General features: G+C 45.8%; 1 protein-coding gene across 1 annotated transcript in view; it reads left to right on the forward strand.

The window, feature by feature from the left end:
* SLC17A6 (solute carrier family 17 member 6) overlaps nt 1-16,938 on the forward strand; it is a 39,878-nt gene extending 22,940 nt beyond the window's left edge. Inside the window, exons 7-12 of the mRNA XM_066583608.1 lie at nt 2,597-2,739; nt 4,107-4,256; nt 4,868-5,000; nt 8,838-8,948; nt 11,209-11,336; nt 13,610-16,938. Coding sequence (XP_066439705.1) covers nt 2,597-2,739; nt 4,107-4,256; nt 4,868-5,000; nt 8,838-8,948; nt 11,209-11,336; nt 13,610-13,939 — 995 coding nt within the window. The 3' untranslated portion in view covers nt 13,940-16,938. The remainder of the gene's footprint in view (nt 1-2,596; nt 2,740-4,106; nt 4,257-4,867; nt 5,001-8,837; nt 8,949-11,208; nt 11,337-13,609) is intronic.
* The last annotated feature ends 4,115 nt before the right edge of the window (nt 16,939-21,053 follow it).

A 21,053-nucleotide genomic window follows, 5' to 3' on the forward strand; every position in this document is an offset into this window, starting at 1 on the left:
TTGCTCCTCTCCGGCCGGTGAGACCCGTATGACGGATTCTAATTACTGACTGCAGGACATGTCGTATGGAAAACAACGCAACTGTAGCTACAAACATTTCCGCTTCTGACCTAGGTGGTTTAATTAGCAGCGTTCCTGGAATAAAAACGGCATCACATATCCCGGAAACCAATTAACAGACTCGTGTAGCGAGACGTTCTGTTCTAGGTGATGATAATCTCAGGATAGTTGTCAGGTGCTGTCAGACACAGAACAGGATGAAATCCAGGGGTCTGCAGCTCAACCCCCTGTGGCTGTCATAAAGGACTAATTGTTGGTTAGTCAGTTTATTAGGGACTGTATCTCTGGTTATTATATCCCAGAGCTCCTAATTAATTTGGAGTCAGAAATGAGTTTGTCATGGTGGGTCAGGGCCCCTAATATGATATTACAGACTAGTCACACCCAACGCTCTGGTGGGTTTCTCGTCTCTGGACTATTTAGAGGAGAGTAACAAGAAATATTTCAGACGGAATAACCCTTTAAATTTACATATACTTCATGCAAAGTGTTATCTTTGGCTGCGCAGTCAGAAAATGCAATGTCTAGATGGTGTACAAGGAAAAGATGGGTCCCCATAGCAAAAACTTAAAAGGGCCCCCTATTATAGTGCCCAGTTATAGGGCCTCTATGATAGTGCCCACGTTTGCCCCCACACTGAGCACAGGAGGGACTGGTGTTTGTTTCCCATTCCACACCTTTTTAATTGACCCTTGACCCCATTCTCCTACTTGTTTGCTAACAATGTAGTTCCTCTTTGGTCCTGGTCCTACATATGTTCTTGCAATGGTGTAATCAGAGCTGGGCCCCCATTCTCCGTGGGCCCCATAGCCGTCGTATGGTCTGCCTCTATGATATGCATTCCCTGGCATCTAACATCTGTGTTAGATACATTTATTACCTCCAGTGTTTTGCTGTTTTCACTTGTTTTTTCTTTATATTTGTATCTTTTATGTATCAATGTTGCCACTTGTAAACATTCAACATTCCTCTCCGGACTGTTCTTTCTACTGTGTGTCTCTATTTAGTACTTGGAGAATTGGCTCTTCATATGGTAAAGGGGTTGTGCCAAGATGGCATTGCTTGTTCATATGTGTCACCGGCTGGGTCCCCCGCTCAGACCCCCAATGTAAGAGCGGCTCCCATCTGGGCGGACCATGTGCTGTACAAGACAATCATTGATGTGAATGGCCATGCAGGGGATATGTCTTACTGGCAGCAGCTTCTCCCGGCAATCAGTTATTTGCTGAGGGCGTCACGAGTGGGACCTGGCCCATAAACCAGGCAGGTGTAATCACGCCATCCTTTGTCGTCACAGCCACCCCTTGGCCCCACAGTCACCACTTTCACGCAGCGAGTGCAGAATGCAAAACAGTTGCAACTGGTCCAGCGGGTGCTTCATTCACAGGACTGGTCCGAGCTCCCTCACCCCTGATCGGCCCAAATCACATCCCTCTCAGCTCTCAATTGTCATCTCCAGCTTTCTTGAGCTGTAGATGCCACGCGGATCACACACTGCGCTTGTGCTGCCCTTCAGTACATGAACAGCGACGCTCCCTGCAGTGGTCATCAAGCTCACGGACATCGTGAGGATGCGCTGATGCCAGGAGTGCAGTGTGTGCGGCATGTGGTATGCACATTAGTTGTAACTGATGGCATTTGAATCACGCTTTCCACAGACCTCCCTTGCACCACACTTCTGCAGTTCCTGCATCTGTACGATGCCCATAAGCCTGATGGCCGCTGCACGGAATGTCACTGCGCATGCACCAATTCCAGAAGTGCAGCGCATGCACGGTGTGTCAAAGCCTGACTTAAATGCCCATCAGTTACAACTAATGTGTATACCACATGCCGCACACACTGCACTTCTGGAATCAGCACATCTGCACGATGTCCGTGAGCTTGATGACCACAGCAGGGAACGTCGCTGTTCATGTACTGATTCCAGACGGGCAGCGCAAGCTACACCAGAGGTGCTGGAGACGTCGGTCAGGGATGAAGGATCGTAGTTTGTGCTGATGGAGTCCTCCAACTGAAACACCCATCGGATCACTAGATACTAATTTACATACTTCATCTGCTACGTGAAAAGGCGAATTCAGGGTCTTGGAGTAGCTATGAAAAGAAATAATGATACGGTTACACTTGTCTGTATGTCGCCCACCTTTAGGTAGTTTTGGCTTATAATGGGGATTTTTGGGGACAGACTCCTGTAAGTTTATAATAAAGGGTTTGCTTTTTTCCAGAAATAGCGCCATTCTTGTCCATGAGCCACATGTGACTACTGCGATGCCTGGCACAACCCATGGACAGTAGTAGGGCTGTTTCTTGGTCTGGTATATTTGTATAAGGGAATTGTTTTAATTGACATGAAATAAGATGATATTGGTAATCTGTAATGGTACTAATGGGGCGGGACTGAAATAACGTCCTGGTAGTCATCGGTACCAATTCAAAATGGCTACATAGATAAATGGAGATGAAATTTTGTAGTAGGGGACTGGCAGGAAATACGTGTTTGATGACATTATCTTTGAACTGTCCGTCTGTGCAGGCAGCTTTGGTATAGTTTGGTACTTTTTCTGGATCCTGGTATCCTACGAGAGCCCAGCCAAGCACCCAACGATCACAGACGAGGAGCGCACTTATATTGAAGAGAGCATCGGCGAGAGCGCCAACCTTATGGGTGCACTTGAAGTAAGACCTTTACCACCACCTACTACTGTCATGTGTCAGTGAATTCCATACGACAAACTACAATGTGGTTAATGTATCAAGTGAAAGATTGTTACACTTAAAGAGCTGCACTTTTTTCCCTTTTTCAGTTAAAAACCTAGTTTAACCCCCTAAGGGTGCAGCTTTATTTGGTATTTAAAGGGGTTCTGTCATTAAAAAAAAAAAAATCTATACTCCCCTATTCCTCCCCAGGCAGACTCCTTAGGGCATCTTCTCCTCGCTGATCTTCTCCAGCCCCCCGGGTGAGCTCACTGCAAGCCAGCCAGCTTGTTATGAAGCCTGCATTCCTTGCATTCTTCTTCCGGCAGGTCAGTGAAGGTCATGTCCCTGTGATGTAGCGTTCACTGGCTAGGAAGGAATGCTGATCTATTGCAGAGACAGCGGGCATGCGCAGTCTCTGCAACGGCTCTGCACTCCATGCTAGGCTATGAACTAGTGACGGAGCGTACATTGCCGGGCAGGAAGAAGACTGCAGAAAAACAGCCGGCTGGAGGTGAAGTGATCCGCGGGACTGTAGGAGACAGGAGAAGATCAGCGAGGAGAAAATGCGGTAAGTAGACTGAAAGGGGAGGAATAGGGAAGTATGGAATTTTTTTTTTTATGACAGCCCCTTTAAAGGGGTTGTCCACATCTAAATGACTGCTGATTAATCCCAGGACAGGTCATCAATAGTTGATTGTCAGGAGTCCATCTCTCATATCCCCAGTGATCAGTGTACAGATCAGGGAGCTGACGTCTCCATACACATTGCAGCGGCCCGGGTGGGTACTGTAGTCATTGTTCCCATTGAATTTAATGCAATACCCACCCGGCCCGCTGCCATGTATATTGAACTATTTGCTTCATGCTCCATATACACTGACAACTGATCGCTCGGGTCCCGAGGAGAGCTCATCAATAGTTCAGACGTGGGCACCCCTTCTGCCGGACTCAGGGAGTTTGGGAGATTTTCATCTCCCTTTTTCAAAAACTATAACTTTTATGTTTCCTGTTGCCATCGCTATATGAGGGCTTGTTCATTTCGGGGCGAATTGTAGATTTTATGGGTACCGGTTCAGGGTGCATGCTATGTATTATATGACTTTTATCATTTTTTTATGGGGGAGGGGGAAAAAATAAAATCACTTCTGCCTTGTTTTTGGTTTGTTTCTAAGGCGTTGGTCGTGCGGTATAAATGACAAGATTTATTTCTGTGGGTCGGTGGAATTAGGGAGATGCCAAAAGGCTTGTGGGGGTCGGACATCCGCTGTCCTCACTCAGATCCCCCTTTTAGACAGCCAGCGACAAATCATTTCTATGCAATCAAGAATTGATGTTTTCCCTTCCAGAAATTCAAGACTCCTTGGAGAAAATTCTTTACCTCGATGCCTGTCTATGCAATCATAGTTGCAAATTTCTGCCGGAGCTGGACGTTCTACCTGCTGCTCATCAGCCAGCCGGCGTATTTTGAAGAGGTGTTTGGATTCGAGATTAGCAAGGTGCGATGATTTTAAGTAATTTTGCGCGGTGAATGAGAGGGGGGGAGGGGCTTTTATTTATGAGTAATGTACAAGCGCTGAGCAAAATAATCAATGTTTATAAATTAGTCAGGCTGATACAAGAACGGGGGTGGGGCAACAAAAAGACAAAATGAGGCCCCCTCCTGGTGATGGTTTACATTTCCGCTGCTCACTCTTGTCCTTCAGTTGGATTGTGCTGCACAGGCGTAAACTCCCCATTTGGGCCTTAGAGCCCATGACCCAAAACCTGTTGGTCAATCCGAGCCCCCCTTAAAGTCTAAGTATACGACCTGCACAATCTGCAAGTGATTTGTGTTCTCAATGACATTGTCTGTAACCCAAATCAAGTGCCTGGTAAGGGGTCCCAGATTGGATAAATGTGGCTGCTTTCTTCCAAAAACAGTGCCACTCCTGTGCATTGGGTTGTGCCTGGTATTGCAGCTCAGCTCTAATGACAGTGAATGGAAATAAGCTGCAATACTATAAGAACCTGAGCGCCGGTGTGGCGCTGTTTCTGCAGCCATACTTTTCCAATCCTCACAATCCCTTTGGATAACTCACTTGTTAATGGAATTGTGTTTTTGCGTTAGGTTGGAATGCTGTCTGCCGTGCCGCATCTAGTCATGACGATTATCGTGCCCATCGGGGGTCAAATTGCGGACTTTCTAAGAACTAAAAATATTCTCTCTACAACGTCTGTTCGGAAGATCATGAACTGTGGAGGTGAGTGACGCGGCTGCTAGCGGTATAACATGGTGCCCCCCAGTGGCTGCTGGCAGGACATCCTGGGAGTTGTAGTCTCCCAACAGGTGGATCACATCAGCATTTGGATGTTGTTGCTGCTTCCATGTTTTTGCTCCATTGGGTTAACAGTGTCTCTGCATCCATCTTATTTCGGACCCCCACTGCGCCCGACAGACTCCATTGACTAGAATGGGGTTTGCCATCTTTCTGCTATGATGTCCATAGGCTGCGCTATTTTTTCTCCAATCTGTGACACCTTATGGAGCCTCAGACAAAGATGTGAGGCCTCATCTGTTGGTAAACTACTACTCATAGCAGGGAAGTTTTAGGGGATTTACCCAACAGGATGGGTATCAAAAAAAGCACTAAAATCCGCTGTGATGCAGAATTAATTCCCCCCATTGTGAAAATCGGCTCCACAAATTGACATGTTGGGGGTTTGAAAATTGCAGAATTGCTCCATTTTTGCTGCAGATTTTCTCCGTCGCCCTCATAATGATTGCGTTCTGTAAATGCCACAATGTGAATGTAGCCTAAAGGTGATCCAGGTAGTTCAATCAATTTCTCACGGGTCGGGTTCATCATCACAAGCCAAGCTATGATGGCTGAACGGTATGGCAATCATAAAAAATGCATGAAGAATTCCGTGCGCCGCGATGGATACGTGACCGCAGCTCATTAAAAAGGCAATATGTTTGGGTCAGAGGATAAGGCAAGGCGGACAGCAGGAATTTTTACAGTGCACCCCCCCCCCCCTTTCTTCCCAGCGCCCCGGGTGATGGGAAGCCCCGTAGTAGAAACGGCCATGCTCTTAGCATATCCTGAGAGCTGCAGCTTTGCAAAGTCCAACTCGAAGCAGGTACTGGAAATGCGCAGCAGTCGGAACGGGCTGGGAGTTGTAGTGAGAGACCAACTGGTGCTTTAACACCTTAATTACCTGGGTCTGGGACTGCGGGGAGAGGTGCGGGATGCCTGATGCATAGCCAGCTGGCCGCTTCACTTGGCGCTCCCACCATCGTGTGCCTTTACTAACCTCAGCGCTGTCTCTGCTCACCAGCTGGAGACCGGCTCATAGGAACCCATCGTCAGCTTGTGAGCAGAGACAGCGCCTGCAGAAGTGCGTCTGCTGCTTTATTCTACTGATGGGTGCAGATCTCAGCATCCAACCCCCATGGACCACATCTTCTGCCTCGTCACTATGACATGTCAAGATGATGAAAGTATGGCTACACTTTAGGGCATTTTCTATGATAATCGTTCATGGGATATCATGTCCACTAACAGGTGGAGGTTTCAGAGTGTTCTATAGCCCAGCGCTGCATTCACAACTCACCTTCAGAGCTGAAATCTCCCAGCCTTCCTTGCTCTTTCAGTGTCTGTATCATTCTTGCTCTATGGATTTCTAGCCCCACTGATCACTTTGTATTTAAATGGAATGTGTCACTCCCCAAACCAGTCTGTCACCGCGAAAAGCAGCAGGGTGACGGTGATGAGCGCCGGGCTGCTCCCTGATAATATGTGCAAACCCCAATAACAGTCCAGAAAAGAGTGGAGGCAAATAGAACTCATGGTTCACTATAGAACAAGCTTGCTGGTTACAACTTCCATAACACAGAGGCACAATTCACTTTATAATCGGTCACTTTGTTGGCGGTGGCTTTGATTCCCTTAGGCTAGCCTGCCCTCCACTCTCTAGGAGAGCTACCCAGAAGTCACCAGCTCCCGTTAGGGACCCTCACAATGGTCGGACTTCTCTTAGCATCGTTTGCGTGCCTACAGATGCAGCAAACCTTAACTTGAGTTTTAACGCATTATGATAACTCAACTACAATGTACTATATTCATGCAAATTCACTTATCCCAATGTGGCAGTCATGTTAATGATAGCTACATCTGTACATGTTTGGATCACAGGAATGAGCTGCAGTCTGGGCTTATCGCCCCTTTGCTCTTCCACTCAGTAGTGGTCCTCATGTTCTCCCCTCCAGCCATGGGAACAAACGGAGTCAGATTTGGAACTTAAAATGGCCATGGACAGAAATCTAAAAGTGGCTTCATGTTGTAGGTGGGTCTAAAGTACTAGCAGAGGGGGCCGACACAAGTATCACCTGATGTTGGATCTGTGCTTTCAGATATCATCCATTCTTGCTTGCATTTTTGGCCCTGGATGAGTGAAGTGCACAACCGCACCAAAAAGGAAGCCACAGAACTCGATGATGACAGACATGAGCGTCACCTCCACAATATGCAGCTACTCTGCCTTCTGTAATAAAGGGTCCCGCACCACAGACCGCCTGCAGCTGCTCCTTAGGCCCCCCGAGTTAGAGGGAGAGCTGGGTCTGTAGCAAGTGCTCCATCTTTCATCACCCACTGGAGTGCAAGTAGTCCGGACGTGCCCAGGTGCTGACGCCAGCTCTGCCTGTCCAGATCAGCCCATGACCTGACCGGCCTACTGCCGGCTACAGCCCATGGCCAATCCACATCCGGGAACAAGAGGGTCCTTGCGTTTTCTTCTGTGAACATTACTGCCTTTTCTCCACTGTTCTTTGGGTGTAACAGCCTCACCAACTCCTTCTCCTCCCACCCGTCTAGCACAAGGCGATGTTCAAGTCTTGAGTTTCTGCAAACTGTCTGCAAAACTGGTAATCCTTTAGCTGCTGCAGCCTGGAACACTTTACTGTAGGAGAACCAGCCACAACCTGAAATATAACATATACTGGGAACCAGTATCATATCACCCCAAAACCACCATAAAAGCATCATTAAACATTTACGCCTCAACATTTCTTATTCATGCCTGGCCCTGCACTACTTCGTGCTAACAGAGACATATTCCTGGGTACCACAGAAGATAACTCTACTGTAAACTGAAGTAGAAGCTGGTTCTTCTATTGGACTGTAGAACGCTGTAACTTGTGTTGTGGCTTCAATAATGTTGGGGGCGTAGTTGATACTTAAGGGGTATGGAAGCCTTGTCTACCAGTACGTCCAATTGTCTGTACGGTACATTGGAGAAGAACGCAACATGAAGCAATCAAGTGTTGTTCCAAACTCTTCTGAAGGCAGTAGCTCATTCACAGGAGTTGGCAAAAAGTAGAACGAAGAACTATATAGCAGTCCAATCACAGTGGAAACCGCCCAAAGTTACACCTTATTGCAGTAGGAAAGTAGCAAATCATTACAAAGTCTAACATTGACAACTGAATACACAGTGTGACGAGTGCCTCCTTTATCTCACACTGATAAGAGTAAAGAATTTGGATACAATGACTACATATCAGACCCCCTCCTCTCCCCCCACTACCAAGGACAGTTCTGTCAGGTTTGTGCTGCTTTAAGAGCTCCAGACTAATGTCCCTTTTACACGGACGACAGCCATTTATTCGACTGCACAAGCGCTGATGTCACCATTAGGTCGTTAGCGTTCGTGCAGAGCATTTACACTGAAAGACTTATCGCTGGATTGAGGACTTCTCGCGCCTAACCACCTATGTGGGAGCGTTTACACGAAACTAGAAGCCAGCGATCCAGCAATAGTTTTCTCGCTGACTGAAGGTCAGTGAAGACGACAAGTGAAGGAATATTAAGGGGCGATTTTTTTTTTGCATTGACACGTAGCGATTATCGCTGAAATTAGTTTGTTTGAACGACTTTTGAGCGATAATCGTTACATGTCAATGGGAGTTATACTGGATTAACCCTTGAATAACAAATGTAACACCCATCATCCTAATACTTTCACCATAACTTATATAACGTGAAGTCCTCGGCCGGCAGCGCAGTCCGACTGGATGAATGACTCCTTTCCCGTTTCAGGTTTTGGGATGGAAGCGACTCTTCTCCTTGTCGTTGGCTACTCTCACAGTAAAGGCGTGGCCATATCGTTCCTCGTCCTCGCTGTAGGATTTAGTGGATTTGCCATTTCCGGTAAGAACATCACTTTATCTTTATGTTTTTACTTATTTAAGCAGGATTTTAAAAAAAGTGTTTTTTTCTCTATAAGCAGCGCCCCCCCTTGTCTGTGGTTCGTCTGGCTATTGCAGCTAAACCTCATTTACCAACAAGTTCAAAAGACAGGATCAATAACCTCTGTAGTGAAGGTCAAAACAAATGTGTCTCGAGGCATGAGCCCTGGCAGAGGGTTTGGTTTTGTTCCCATATTTTGGAGAGGGAGGCAAAAAAAAAAAATAGATGGGCTACACCATTTTTTTACAATTCTGCACCAAATTAATTTGAGTGTTGCAATACCAGGCACAACCAGGGACAGCGGTGGCACTGTTGCTAAAAAGAAATCAGCCCCTTTTTCCTAAACCTGCGCCTCACCATTTGAATTACAGTTCCAGGTTGTTACACTGGTGGTACATATGGCCGATCTCAGACGTATATAAATTGGTTCTTTTATATTCACTTTGGTATTCTGATGTGATCCGTGACCTTGAAGACGCCGCTGTTTGTTTACCGCCGCGGTGCACGCCTCTTGCTTCATTTCCTCCATGAGTAATATTTGAATAAATGCCTTTCATTTGCATCGGCTTTACATTCCCAGCAGGCTTCGCTGCTTCATTTACAGACGGATTTGAAGCAAATAAATGCAAGTTTGTTTTTATTCTCCGAGATGTTTAGAATTATTCTAGAAGGAGAATTGGCGCATTTTGGCGCTCTTCTAACAATAGAAAAAAAATGACGGAATTAGCGCTATGTGACTATGTGAAAGCGTTTTTCCACTGTATCACTAAGATGTGTCATCCCTTCTTGATCGCTGGGGTCCCGATGTCTGGTAGGATCAGTGTAGTCATAGTTATACTTGGCCTTACAGCAGCCAATCAGAATCCAGCATTTCATTTGTGATCCCGGTGATAGCACTGAGCATCGGGGCAGGAAGTGTTATCCTGGGGGCTAAAGTAAGATACTATTATAGATTTTTGAAAGCTTCCAAAGGGGCTTTAATATATCATCTGGTAGTTCTGTAACTGCACTTCTATTATGTCATCGGAAGCATAACAGGTAAAGGCACACCTCGCAACTTTTGAACAATAAAAGGAGGTACAATACTTGTGGCATGCACAGCTGCAGGGTTTTTTTCACATTAGACCATGCAACTTTTATGCTAAGCTACATCCTTTGTGTCCCCCCACAGTAATAATACTCCCACTAAGTATTAATGCCCTCACATGTCCCCTCAGTAATAATGCCCCAATGAGTAATGTTCCAGAATGTCCCCCCCCATACACCTGCATACCCCCATAGTAATAATGTTTCAGAATGCCCCCCCCCCAGTAATAATGCCCCCATATACCCCCCCTTAGTAATAATGCCCCTGCATGCCCCCACTAGTAATAATGTTTCAGAATGCCCCCCCCCAGTAATAATGTTGCTGTATGCCCCCCTCAGTAATAATTCCCACACATGCCTCCCCTCAATAAAAAATGTCCCCACACGTCACCCCTCAGTATTAATGCCCCCTTTAAGGCAAAATTTAAAAAAAATTACCTATACTAACCCCTTTTGCTTTCCCACTGCTCCAGTCCGTGCCACTCCAGTCACCCACTTATTTCTGGGTAATGGGATCATGTGATCACTGCAGCCAATCCCCGGTCTGAGCAATAGTATGGCTGAGGCCAGTGATTGGCTGCAGAAATCACATGCATGGTCATGGTACCTGGAAATGATTGAGGGACTGGAACACTAAGGGGGGGAAAGGGTCTGAGTATTGGTTTTTATTTTACTCCTTCCCGGCGCCCCTGTGGGGCGGCTCTCCTGCCTCCTTGGACAGTAAGCCAAAACCCAGGCTGTCCCACTGAATCCAGGACAGTTTGGGGGGCATGGACAGGACCCACCACCTACCATGTGTCATGTATAGTACTGGTGTCTTCTTTTGTGGCAGATGGTCCTTTGGGCGCCTACAAGTCCCAGGGTCTCATCAGTGGGAGTGTCATTCTAGAGTCCTGCTTATCTCACAGATGATTGTCTAGCCTGGATGTAACCGGTACAGCGGCCATCTGTGAGAAGTGTTGGGTCTGTACCTGTTTTTGGCCACTGAAAGTAAACAAGAATGTTTCCACTCACTGACAGCAGATAGAGGTCTTGACGTTGGTAAGGAACTGAAACTCAAAGTTGCAGAACCTCTCATGATACCAGGATGAAGCTTATTTCTGATTGGTTGTTTTTTCTTGTGTGTCATTGGCAGGTTTCAACGTCAATCACCTGGACATCGCTCCTCGTTACGCCAGTATTCTGATGGGCATTTCTAACGGTGTTGGCACCCTTTCTGGCATGGTGTGCCCGCTGATCGTTGGAGCTATGACTAAGAATAAAGTAAGTTCCTATTAAACATTTACCCATTTATTGCTGTTCTTGTGTTCTTTGGAAAGATGCAGAATGAGACCTTCATTAAAGCCACAGGCGTGTCTGCTATTAATAGAAGCTCGAATTGGAGCCCCCGATCCTCGTGTGACCGGAGAGTCATAAGGTTTTAATTAACTGAGAAGGAATCACGCTGAGAACAGAGAAACACGGATCAGCAGACAACACTTATTAGAACTTACGTAACTGTCATCTGCACAATGAATGGGGAGAAGGAAGACGGGGCTGAACCGCCGCAGTGCTGAGAATGGCTCTTGTTGTCTAAGAAGTAGACATTTCCGACTAGTTGGCCAGTTTTCTCTCAACTTCTAGATCTGTAGATGTCAGGTCACGGTCATCCAATACGTCAGATTTCCTCAACATTAGACGATAGTCTTCATAGTTATGACAGGGACATAGCTAGGGCATGTGCCCTGTCTCCAAGGGGTGCACTAACAAGCCACCTTACCTTGGCTGGGCATTTAGATACGGATCCAAAGAAGCAAACTAAATCTTTGTTGCAGATGGCCAAAAGCCTAGCTATGGATACAAGCACCATTCGAAAACCCAATGGGCCAATCTTAGTGACATGATGACTGAATTGTGATGAATGTTTTTGCATCTTTTTGGATTATTGCTTTGGCTTCTCTTGAGAGATTCTCCTCAGAGGTTTCTCGGATGGTGCTTGGATGAATGGGCATACATAATGAGACCAATGATTGATCTTTCAGATCTTTCAATAGTTGGTGGAGCCAAGCACATCCTATAGTCTGTCTATAGCTGGAGGTTGACTGCACATAGTGCACTTTTTTGTATAAGAGGAAGACCATTGTTAAATTTCTTAAACTAAAGATGACAATTGCTCTTCTTAAGGCCTCCTTTACACGGGCGACATGGCATCGCAGCGAGAAAATCACAGTGATGTTGCATTGCTAGTCAGTGTGATATCGCTGCGATTTCTCGTGGTGATACCGCGATTTTGTAGAACCCCTTGCAAGGATTTTTGGGGACGGGGCTTGAAATATAAGCCCTATCCTAAAAGTATACTTCACCTAGAAGTGCTGTCCCGGGTTCTGCCGAAGCTTTTTCTCGGTCCCCGGAACTCTTCTTCTTCTTCTCTTCTGGTCGGGGATTGAAAAATCCCCACTTTCTGGAAGCAGTGGCTGTGATTGGCTGACACTTAGCTAATCACAGCCAGCGCTCAATGAATGGCTATGATTGGTTCATCGAGCGGTGACTGTGATTGGCTAAGCGTCAGCCAATCACAGCCGGTGCTCCCAAGAGGTGGGGAATTTTCAATCCCCGGCTAGAAGAGATGAAGAGAAACAGTCCCGGGCCTTGAGAGCAAGCTGCAGCGGTGTCGGGCGGCGCTTCTAAGGTGATGGATGTGTTTTTTTTATTTTTTCCTGCAGCTGGGGCTTAGATTAGGGCTTTCACTGTATGATTTCCTACTGTCAAAGTTGCATCTCACTGCACGGAAATCGCGTTTTGGGCTACAAAACCTCATGAGTCGTGGGGATATCGCCGGACCTGCGAGGTTTTTGTGTCGGGTTGTTGCATGCTACAAAACATCGTATGTGTGAAGGAACTCGTAGGAAAATATGGGCTTCACATACATGCGATTTGTAGCATTGTAGCAGCGTGACAAAATCGTGTGTCGCCCATGTGAAGGAGGCCTTAATGTGCATGTACAGAGAGAAAAACACAGCAGTTATATAAAAGATAGAATTATACAATCTGCCTCAGCACAGGTTAGAAATGGCATCCTCTGTCATTGGAGACTTGTTACCCTCCACCATTGGAGAGGGGGTATCCTCAACCATTGGAGATGTGGCATCCACAACCTATGGGGATGCAGCACTTTCCACCATTGGAGACATGGCAACCTCCTCCAATGAAGATGTGATACTCTCTAGCATTGGAGAGCTGGCACTTTCTGCCATTGGAGAGGTGGCACTCTCCATCATTGGAGCTGTGGTATCCTCCAAGTGAAGGAGGCACTTGGACAGCCCTGACAAATGGTAGGTAAATAATGAATGCTGTGCTAATGGGACTTTCCTTTGGCTGAACCACCTTTCTAAATGAAGGATCCCTGAACAATGCGTTAGCTACTTGGGTCCTCCTACTGGGAGAATGATTATTTCTACAGGACAAATTGTGCAATGCCGGATTACTTTGATGTAGCATTTTGTAGGTGCTTTGGACTCAGGCCAATAGATTTTTGACTATATTTCTTTTTTCCCCAGTCACGTGAAGAATGGCAGTACGTCTTCCTGATAGCAGCTCTCGTCCATTATGGGGGAGTTATATTCTATGGTATTTTTGCCTCTGGTGAGAAACAGCCATGGGCCGACCCTGAGCAGACCAGCGATGAGAAGTGTGGCTTCATCCATGAAGATGAACTAGCTGAAGAAACCGGGGACATTAGCCAGAATTACATCAATTACACCAACACAAAGTCCTACGGCGCCACCACGCAAGTGAACAGCGGCTGGCCCAATGGGTGGGATAAAAGAGAAGAATTTGTACAAGAAGAAGGACAAGAGTCATATCATGACGCAAGTTACACTTCTTAACGATTTCCGCCGTAGATAGTTATTTTTCATAGTGTCTGTGGTAAAAATTCATTGTGGTGTTTGCACAAAGTGTTGGTCTGGATCATGTATCGCACACGCACATACATCAAGAGCAGATCATGCTGTGACAATGATGAGTAACAGTTTGTATGAGTGGACTGATAATTCATCAGGCTTCGACCTCCATCCTTGAAATCATCTGGATTTTAGTTTTCTGGACCATGGCTACCAATGTTACCACTAACCCAATAGATGCAGTATCTCCGCTAGTCGTTCAAAGCACAGTTAGACATAGCACATCTAAAACTTTGAAAAGTCCATCGCATTTCAAGATTGAACAACCAGCCATAAACACATGTTGAGTTGACCCATGGAAGATGCCAAACACACGCCATGTCTACAAGGCTTTATAGAGTGGTCCACTAGGCCTCTAGGAGATCAATGGGAATCCACAAAATAAAGGTTTTTCTCCCTTTCAAGAACATAAATGTTTCGATCCACGGGTACATCGATGACAAAGAACTAATCCACCAAGTTCATCTTGAATTTGCAAAAGTTTAATGACTCAGGAAAAGTTTGTTGGAACGAACTCGAAATGTTTTAACCATTGCTTGGAAGATAACCAGAGCAGAACAAGAGGCCGTCTGCGGAGGGACCAGCTGTTCGGAACCATATGGGTTGATACATTTTGTATAATTTCTTCTTAATTTTTGTCATAATGATCAAACGAGTGATATAGAAGATAAACATTATACCAGGGTGAGATGTACTGTATAACTAAACACAAATGTGAATATTTGCCACCTATATATATAGACACATAGTTATTTTTGGCATATAGACTATATGATACATATCAGCACCTTCCTTACTGAGTAGATACAAAAACTCTAGACTAGTGACCCATTTTATGGTGGGCAATTGTAAAGACATATTAAACCTGGGATTGAACAAGGGAATTTTACCTCTATACATACGTATCTACATATTATATAGGGTTTGACTATTGATTGCCACAGTTTGTTCTTCTGTCGGGGTGTATAATATATTTCATAAACTTGCTATATTGTAGCTGAGGATCGTCTACTGACAGACCACCAGAGTTGCTATACTGATCTCATATTTACATTCGTCTTCAGTGCTAACTTTCATTAGCGTATAGAGGTACCGCCCCTTCCTTCCCGACACTTGGCCTTTCACCTCCTTATTTTCAAGGGTTGATCTATGAAAGTAAACCACACACATAAGATATTTGTTACAGATGGAAGTGATCACCCCTGACCCATCAAAAAATGGAAATCTGGCTTTGCCAAAATTTACTTTACCCTTATAGAGGAGGAAGGAGAGTTGACTATCAGAAACTAATGACACCTTTGATATTATGAGAGGTGGTAAGACAATGGGATCAGCAGTAATAATTGGACATGGTCAAAAGTGGACACATCAGAAGGTGTCTACCAGTCCTCCATGCACATCATCAGTAGGAACCGTCAACAGCAACCAAGTGTGCATGGCTACTTTAAATTATACCAACCACTTCTCTTAATTTATCTGACCCATAGCCTACACCACTGTCCCCCAACTTGTCTTTCCAAAACTACAACTCCTAGCATGCCCTAATGTTAGGCGTTGTAGTCATTCAAGAACTGGAAAGCCATAGATAAGGGAACACCAGTCTAATATGTAACCAACCCAACCCATTACCATGGAGTAGAAAGAATCCACCACCAAATGGTTGGACCATGGTGTTCAATGCACCAATCATTGGCTCTGATGTCTGTAGACTCAAGAACAGAGTAAACGCCTCTCATGAGAGACCATGAAAACATTCAGATGCCAGATCGTCAAATACTCCGAAGATCAAACCAACATGACCCAGTTAAGGTTCGACCACAAGAAGTGTGCATCCTAGAAATTAGTATATAATCAGTATATCGACACATCTTGTAGATGTCTCTATCTAATGGGCATCTATTTCATGTAAGCTGTACTTTCATTCTCACCATACTTGTTTAAAAGCCATAATAGATCAATACGTTATAGGGGGCAATATACAGGCCAATATTTTCAATAATGTTCCTGTAAAAAAATCAATGGAACCAGTTTTGGGGGCGTGGAGAAAATATTAAAAAGATGGGGGTCTTTCATTCAGAACCTACATCAGTTAATAGGAGCAGAGAGCAGTTACAAAGAGCGGCTCCAACTCTCTCTCTGGAGGATCCAGCATATCCATGCAGCTCATTGATTTTAATGTCCACTTGTAATGCTTTACTTCACCTGTGGTGGTGCTGTAGGGATATTGAACATTTGCTGCTAGATTTCCCTGCAGATTACAGTTGATCGCTGTTGGTCTCACCTGTTTGGCAACTTGAGATCAACTTACGTTTGAGGGACCCTTCTAACTAAAAGGGTTTGTACAAAGTGAAGCACCCACTGCCATTATTGTTTTACCCTATCAATACTTTTGAGGGACATATATAATGACATCTATTAATTGCAATTAACAAAATACTGTATTAACCATAGAGTTTCATAGCAATTTATCTGCAACATTTTTAATTGACACCAAGCAATAACTTCTGTGATAACTGCAGGATTAACATTGCGTTAAACCAGTTATTGAAATTGCCTAGAGCTGGTGCTTGAGACCAAACGGTAATGCAACCCATCCTCGCCATGTGAACCGTTTTATCATGATGATGCTTATCTCCACCTCCAACAACATCCGACGATGCTATATGTGTGTTAGTGAGCCCTTTTTATTCCGTTTGTTGTACCGTGTTTGTGATTGGAGGCCCCGCTACTGCAATATCGACCTTGAACTAGTTCAAGGGCAAAAATAAAAAAAAATGCAAAAATATTCAAGGCCTTGAAGATATTTGAAAAAAAAAAAAAACGAAACCTATTTTTTTCTGTTTGCTTTGTGCCTAAAAGTGCTGTGAAATGTGACCATGGCTTTCGCTGTGTTAATGAAAAAGGTGGACAGTGTCACTTTTGTTGGTGCAAAAAGTGTTAATAAAATGCTATATTTATCTTTTTGTAAAAAAAATAGTCATCTGTTGTGGATATTTTGCATTTACCTAGAAAGTATAACATGGACTATAGCAGACACGCCCCTTGATAATCAGGAGAAAATTGTGACCTTTACGAGTACAAGGGAGATGGGGAAACTTCCATCTACCATTTTCAAAAAATTTCTGTAAGATCTGCCCATATGAAAGAACAGAATGGTGAACACATCCCCATCCACCACATCCATCACCACCACCCATGAACATCATTAGCACTCATGGGCACATTGCCACTCATCTCTAACATCATCACCAACAATGTTCACCAGAACTACCCATGTTCACATTCAAGAACACCATCACTGTCCAAGATAACCATCCATGAACACCATTACCATCCATGATCAGCTTACAACACATGTTAACCATTATTAGGCATGTTCAACATCTACGAACACCATTACTACCTGCGATCAGCTCCTATATTCAACATCACTATACAAGTTCACCCTTCATGAAAATCATTGCCACTCATGATCAGATCACTACCCATGTTCTCTTCTTCATGAAGATTGTTACCACCCAAAACCAGATGACCACCAATATGCACCATCCGCAAATCCTACTACCACCCATAATCAGGTCATAACCTTTTTCCACCATCAATGAACACCATTATCATCCTTGATTAGGTCTACACCCATATTTACCATCATTACCCATGTTCACCATCCATGAATACTACTAAAACCCATAATCAGCTCTTCACTAATATTTCCCATCATTACCCAAGTTCATCAGACATGAACACCTTTACCATCCACGATCAGATCACCACCCATGTTTTCCATCCATGAACACCATTACCACCTGTGATCAGCTCACTACACCACCACTACCCGTATTCACCATCTACGAACACTCTTACAACCTATGATCAAATTACCACCCATTTCTACCATCCATGAACACCACTACCACCCTTGAAAAGTTCACCACCTATTTTCAGCATCACTACCTGTGTTCACCATCCATGAACACCACTGCCACCCATAATTAGATAACCACCCATGTTCACCCTTCATAAACACCTTTACCAGCCCTGATCAGATGACCCCCCATGTTCTCTTATCCATGAACACTGTTACCACCCATGATCAGATCATCACCTGTATTCACTATCAATGAACCCTACTACCACCCATAATCAGGTCAACATCCTTTTCCCCATCCATGAACACCATTACCAACCATGATCAGCTCACCACCCTTATTCACCATCCATGAACACCTTTACCACCCATAATTACGTCACAATCTACGTTACCACCTGTGATCAGATCATCACCCATGTTAACCATGTTTACCACCCATAATCGGGTTACAATCTATGTTCACCACCCATGAACACCATTACCACCCGTGATCAAATCACCACCCATGTTCACTATCGATAAACCCCATTACGACCCATATTTACCATCTATCAACCCCACCACCACCCATAAACAGGTCACCACTAGAGATGAGCGAGCACCAAAATGCTCGGGTGCTCGTTACTCGGGACGAAATTTTCGCGATGCTCGAGGGTTTGTTTCGAGTAACAAACCCCATTGAAGTCAATGGGCGACCCGAGCATTTTTGTATATCGCCGATGCTCGCTAAGGTTTCCATGTGTGAAAATCTGGGCAATTCAAGAAAGTGATGGAAACGACACAGCAACGGATAGGGCAGGCGAGGGGCTACATGTTGGGCTGCATCTCAAGTTCCCAGGTCCCACTATTAAGACACAATAGCGGCAAGAGTGGCCCCCCCCCCCTCCCAACAACTTTTACTTCTGAAAAGCCCTCATTAGCAATGCATACCTTAGCTAAGCACCACACTACCTCCAACAAAGCACAATCACTGCCTGCATGACACTCCGCTGCCACTTCTCCTGGGTTACATGCTGCCCCCCCCCCACGACCCAGTGTCCACAGCGCACACCAAACTGTCCCTGCCCAGCCTTCGGCTGCCCTCATGCCACGCCACCCTCATGTCTATTTATAAGTGCGTCTGCCATGAGGAGGAACCGCAGGCACACACTGCAGAGGGTTGGCACGGCTAGGCAGCGACCCTCTTTAAAAGGGGCGGGGCGATAGCCCACAATGCTGTACAGAAGCAATGAGAAATATAATCCTGTGCCACCGCCATCAGGAGCTGCATACGTGGACATAGCAATGGGGAACCTATGTGCCACACACTATTCATTCTGTCAAGGTGTCTGCATGCCCCAGTCAGACCGCGGTTTTTTATAAATAGTCACAGGCAGGTACAACTCCGCAATGGGAAGTCCGTGTGCACCCACAGCATGGGTGGCTCCCTGGAACCCACCAGCTATACATAAATGTATCCCATTGCAGTGCCCTGGACAGCAGAGCTAACGTCAGATTAAATGCAGGTGGGCTTCGGCCCACACTGCATGCCCCAGTCAGACTGGGGTTCTTTAGAAGTGGACACATGCAGTTACAACTCCGTGTGGACCCACAGCATGGGTGGGTGCCAGGAAGCCACCTGCGGTACATAAATATATCCCATTGCAGTGCCCATCACAGCTGAGGTAATGTCATGTTTAATGCAGGTGGGCTTCGGCCCACACTGCATGCCCCAGTCAGACTGGGGTTCTTTAGAAGTGGACACATGTAGTTACAACTCCGTGTGGACCCACAGCATGGGTGGCTCCCTGGAACCCACCGGCTGTACATAAATGTATCCCATTGCAGTGCCCATCACAGCTGAAGTAACGTCCGATTAAATGCAGGTGGGCTTCGGCCCACACTGCATGCCCCAGTCAGACTGGGGTTCTTTAGAAGTGGACACATGCAGTTACAACTCCGTGTGGACCGACAGCATGGGTGGGTGCCTGGAACCCACCAGCGGTACATAAATGTATCCCATTGCATTGCCCATCACAGCTGAGGTAATGTCATGTTTAATGCAGGTGGGCTTCGGCCCACACTGCATGCCCCAGTCAGACTGGGGTTCTTTAGAAGTGGACACATGTAGTTACAACTCCCTGTGGACCCACAGCATGGGTGGCTCCCTGGAACCCACCGGCGGTACATAAATACATCCCATTGCAGTGCCCAACACAGCTGAGGTAACGTCAGCTTTAATGCAGGTGGGCAAAAAATTAATTGGATTACACTGTAGGCAAGGGCCCCAAAAAATTGGTGTACCAACAGTACTAATGTACGTCAGAAAAATTGCCCATGCCCAACCAAGAGGGCAGGTGAAACCCATTAATCGCTTTGGTTAATGTGGCTTAATTTGTAACTAGGCCTGGAGGCAGCCCAGTTAAAATAAAAATTGGTTCAGGTGCAAGTTTCAACGCTTTAATGAGCATTGAAACGTATAAAAATTGTTTACAAAAATTATATGACTGAGCCTTGTGGGCCTAAGAAAAATAGCCCGTTCGGCGTGATTACGTGAGGTTTCAGGAGGAGGAGCAGGAGGAGGAGGATGAATATTATACACAGATTGATGAAGCTAAAAGGTCCCCGTTTTTGATGGTGAGAGAGAACGATGCTTCCATCCGCGGGTGCAGCCTACGTATTGCTTACGTATCGCTGCTGTCCGCTGGTGGAGAAGAGAAGTCTGGCGAAATCCAGGCTTTGTTCATCTTGATGAGTGTTAGCCTGTCGGCACTGTCGGTTGACAGGCGGGTACGCTTATCTGTGATGATTCCCCCAGCCGCACTAAACACCCTCTCTGGCAAGACGCTAGCCGCAGGACAAGCAAGCACCTCCAGGGCATACAGCGCGAGTTCAGGCCACGTGTCCAGCTTCGACACCCAGTAGTTGTAGGGGGCAGAGGCGTCACCGAGGACGGTCGTGCGATCGGCTACGTACTCCCTCACCATCCTTTTACAGTGCTCCCGCAGACTCAGCCTTGACTGGGGACCGGTGACACAGTCTTGCTGGGGAGCCAGAAAGCTTTCAAAGGCCTTAGAGAGTGTTCCACTGCCTGTGCTGTACATGCTGCCTGATCTCTGCGCCTCCCCTGCTACCTGGCCCTCGGAACTGCGCCTTCTGCCACTAGCGCTGTCGGATGGGAATTTTACC

The sequence above is a fragment of the Eleutherodactylus coqui genome, chromosome 11 (genome assembly GCF_035609145.1).
Source record: "Eleutherodactylus coqui strain aEleCoq1 chromosome 11, aEleCoq1.hap1, whole genome shotgun sequence".
Classification (NCBI taxonomy): Eukaryota; Metazoa; Chordata; class Amphibia; order Anura; family Eleutherodactylidae; genus Eleutherodactylus; species Eleutherodactylus coqui.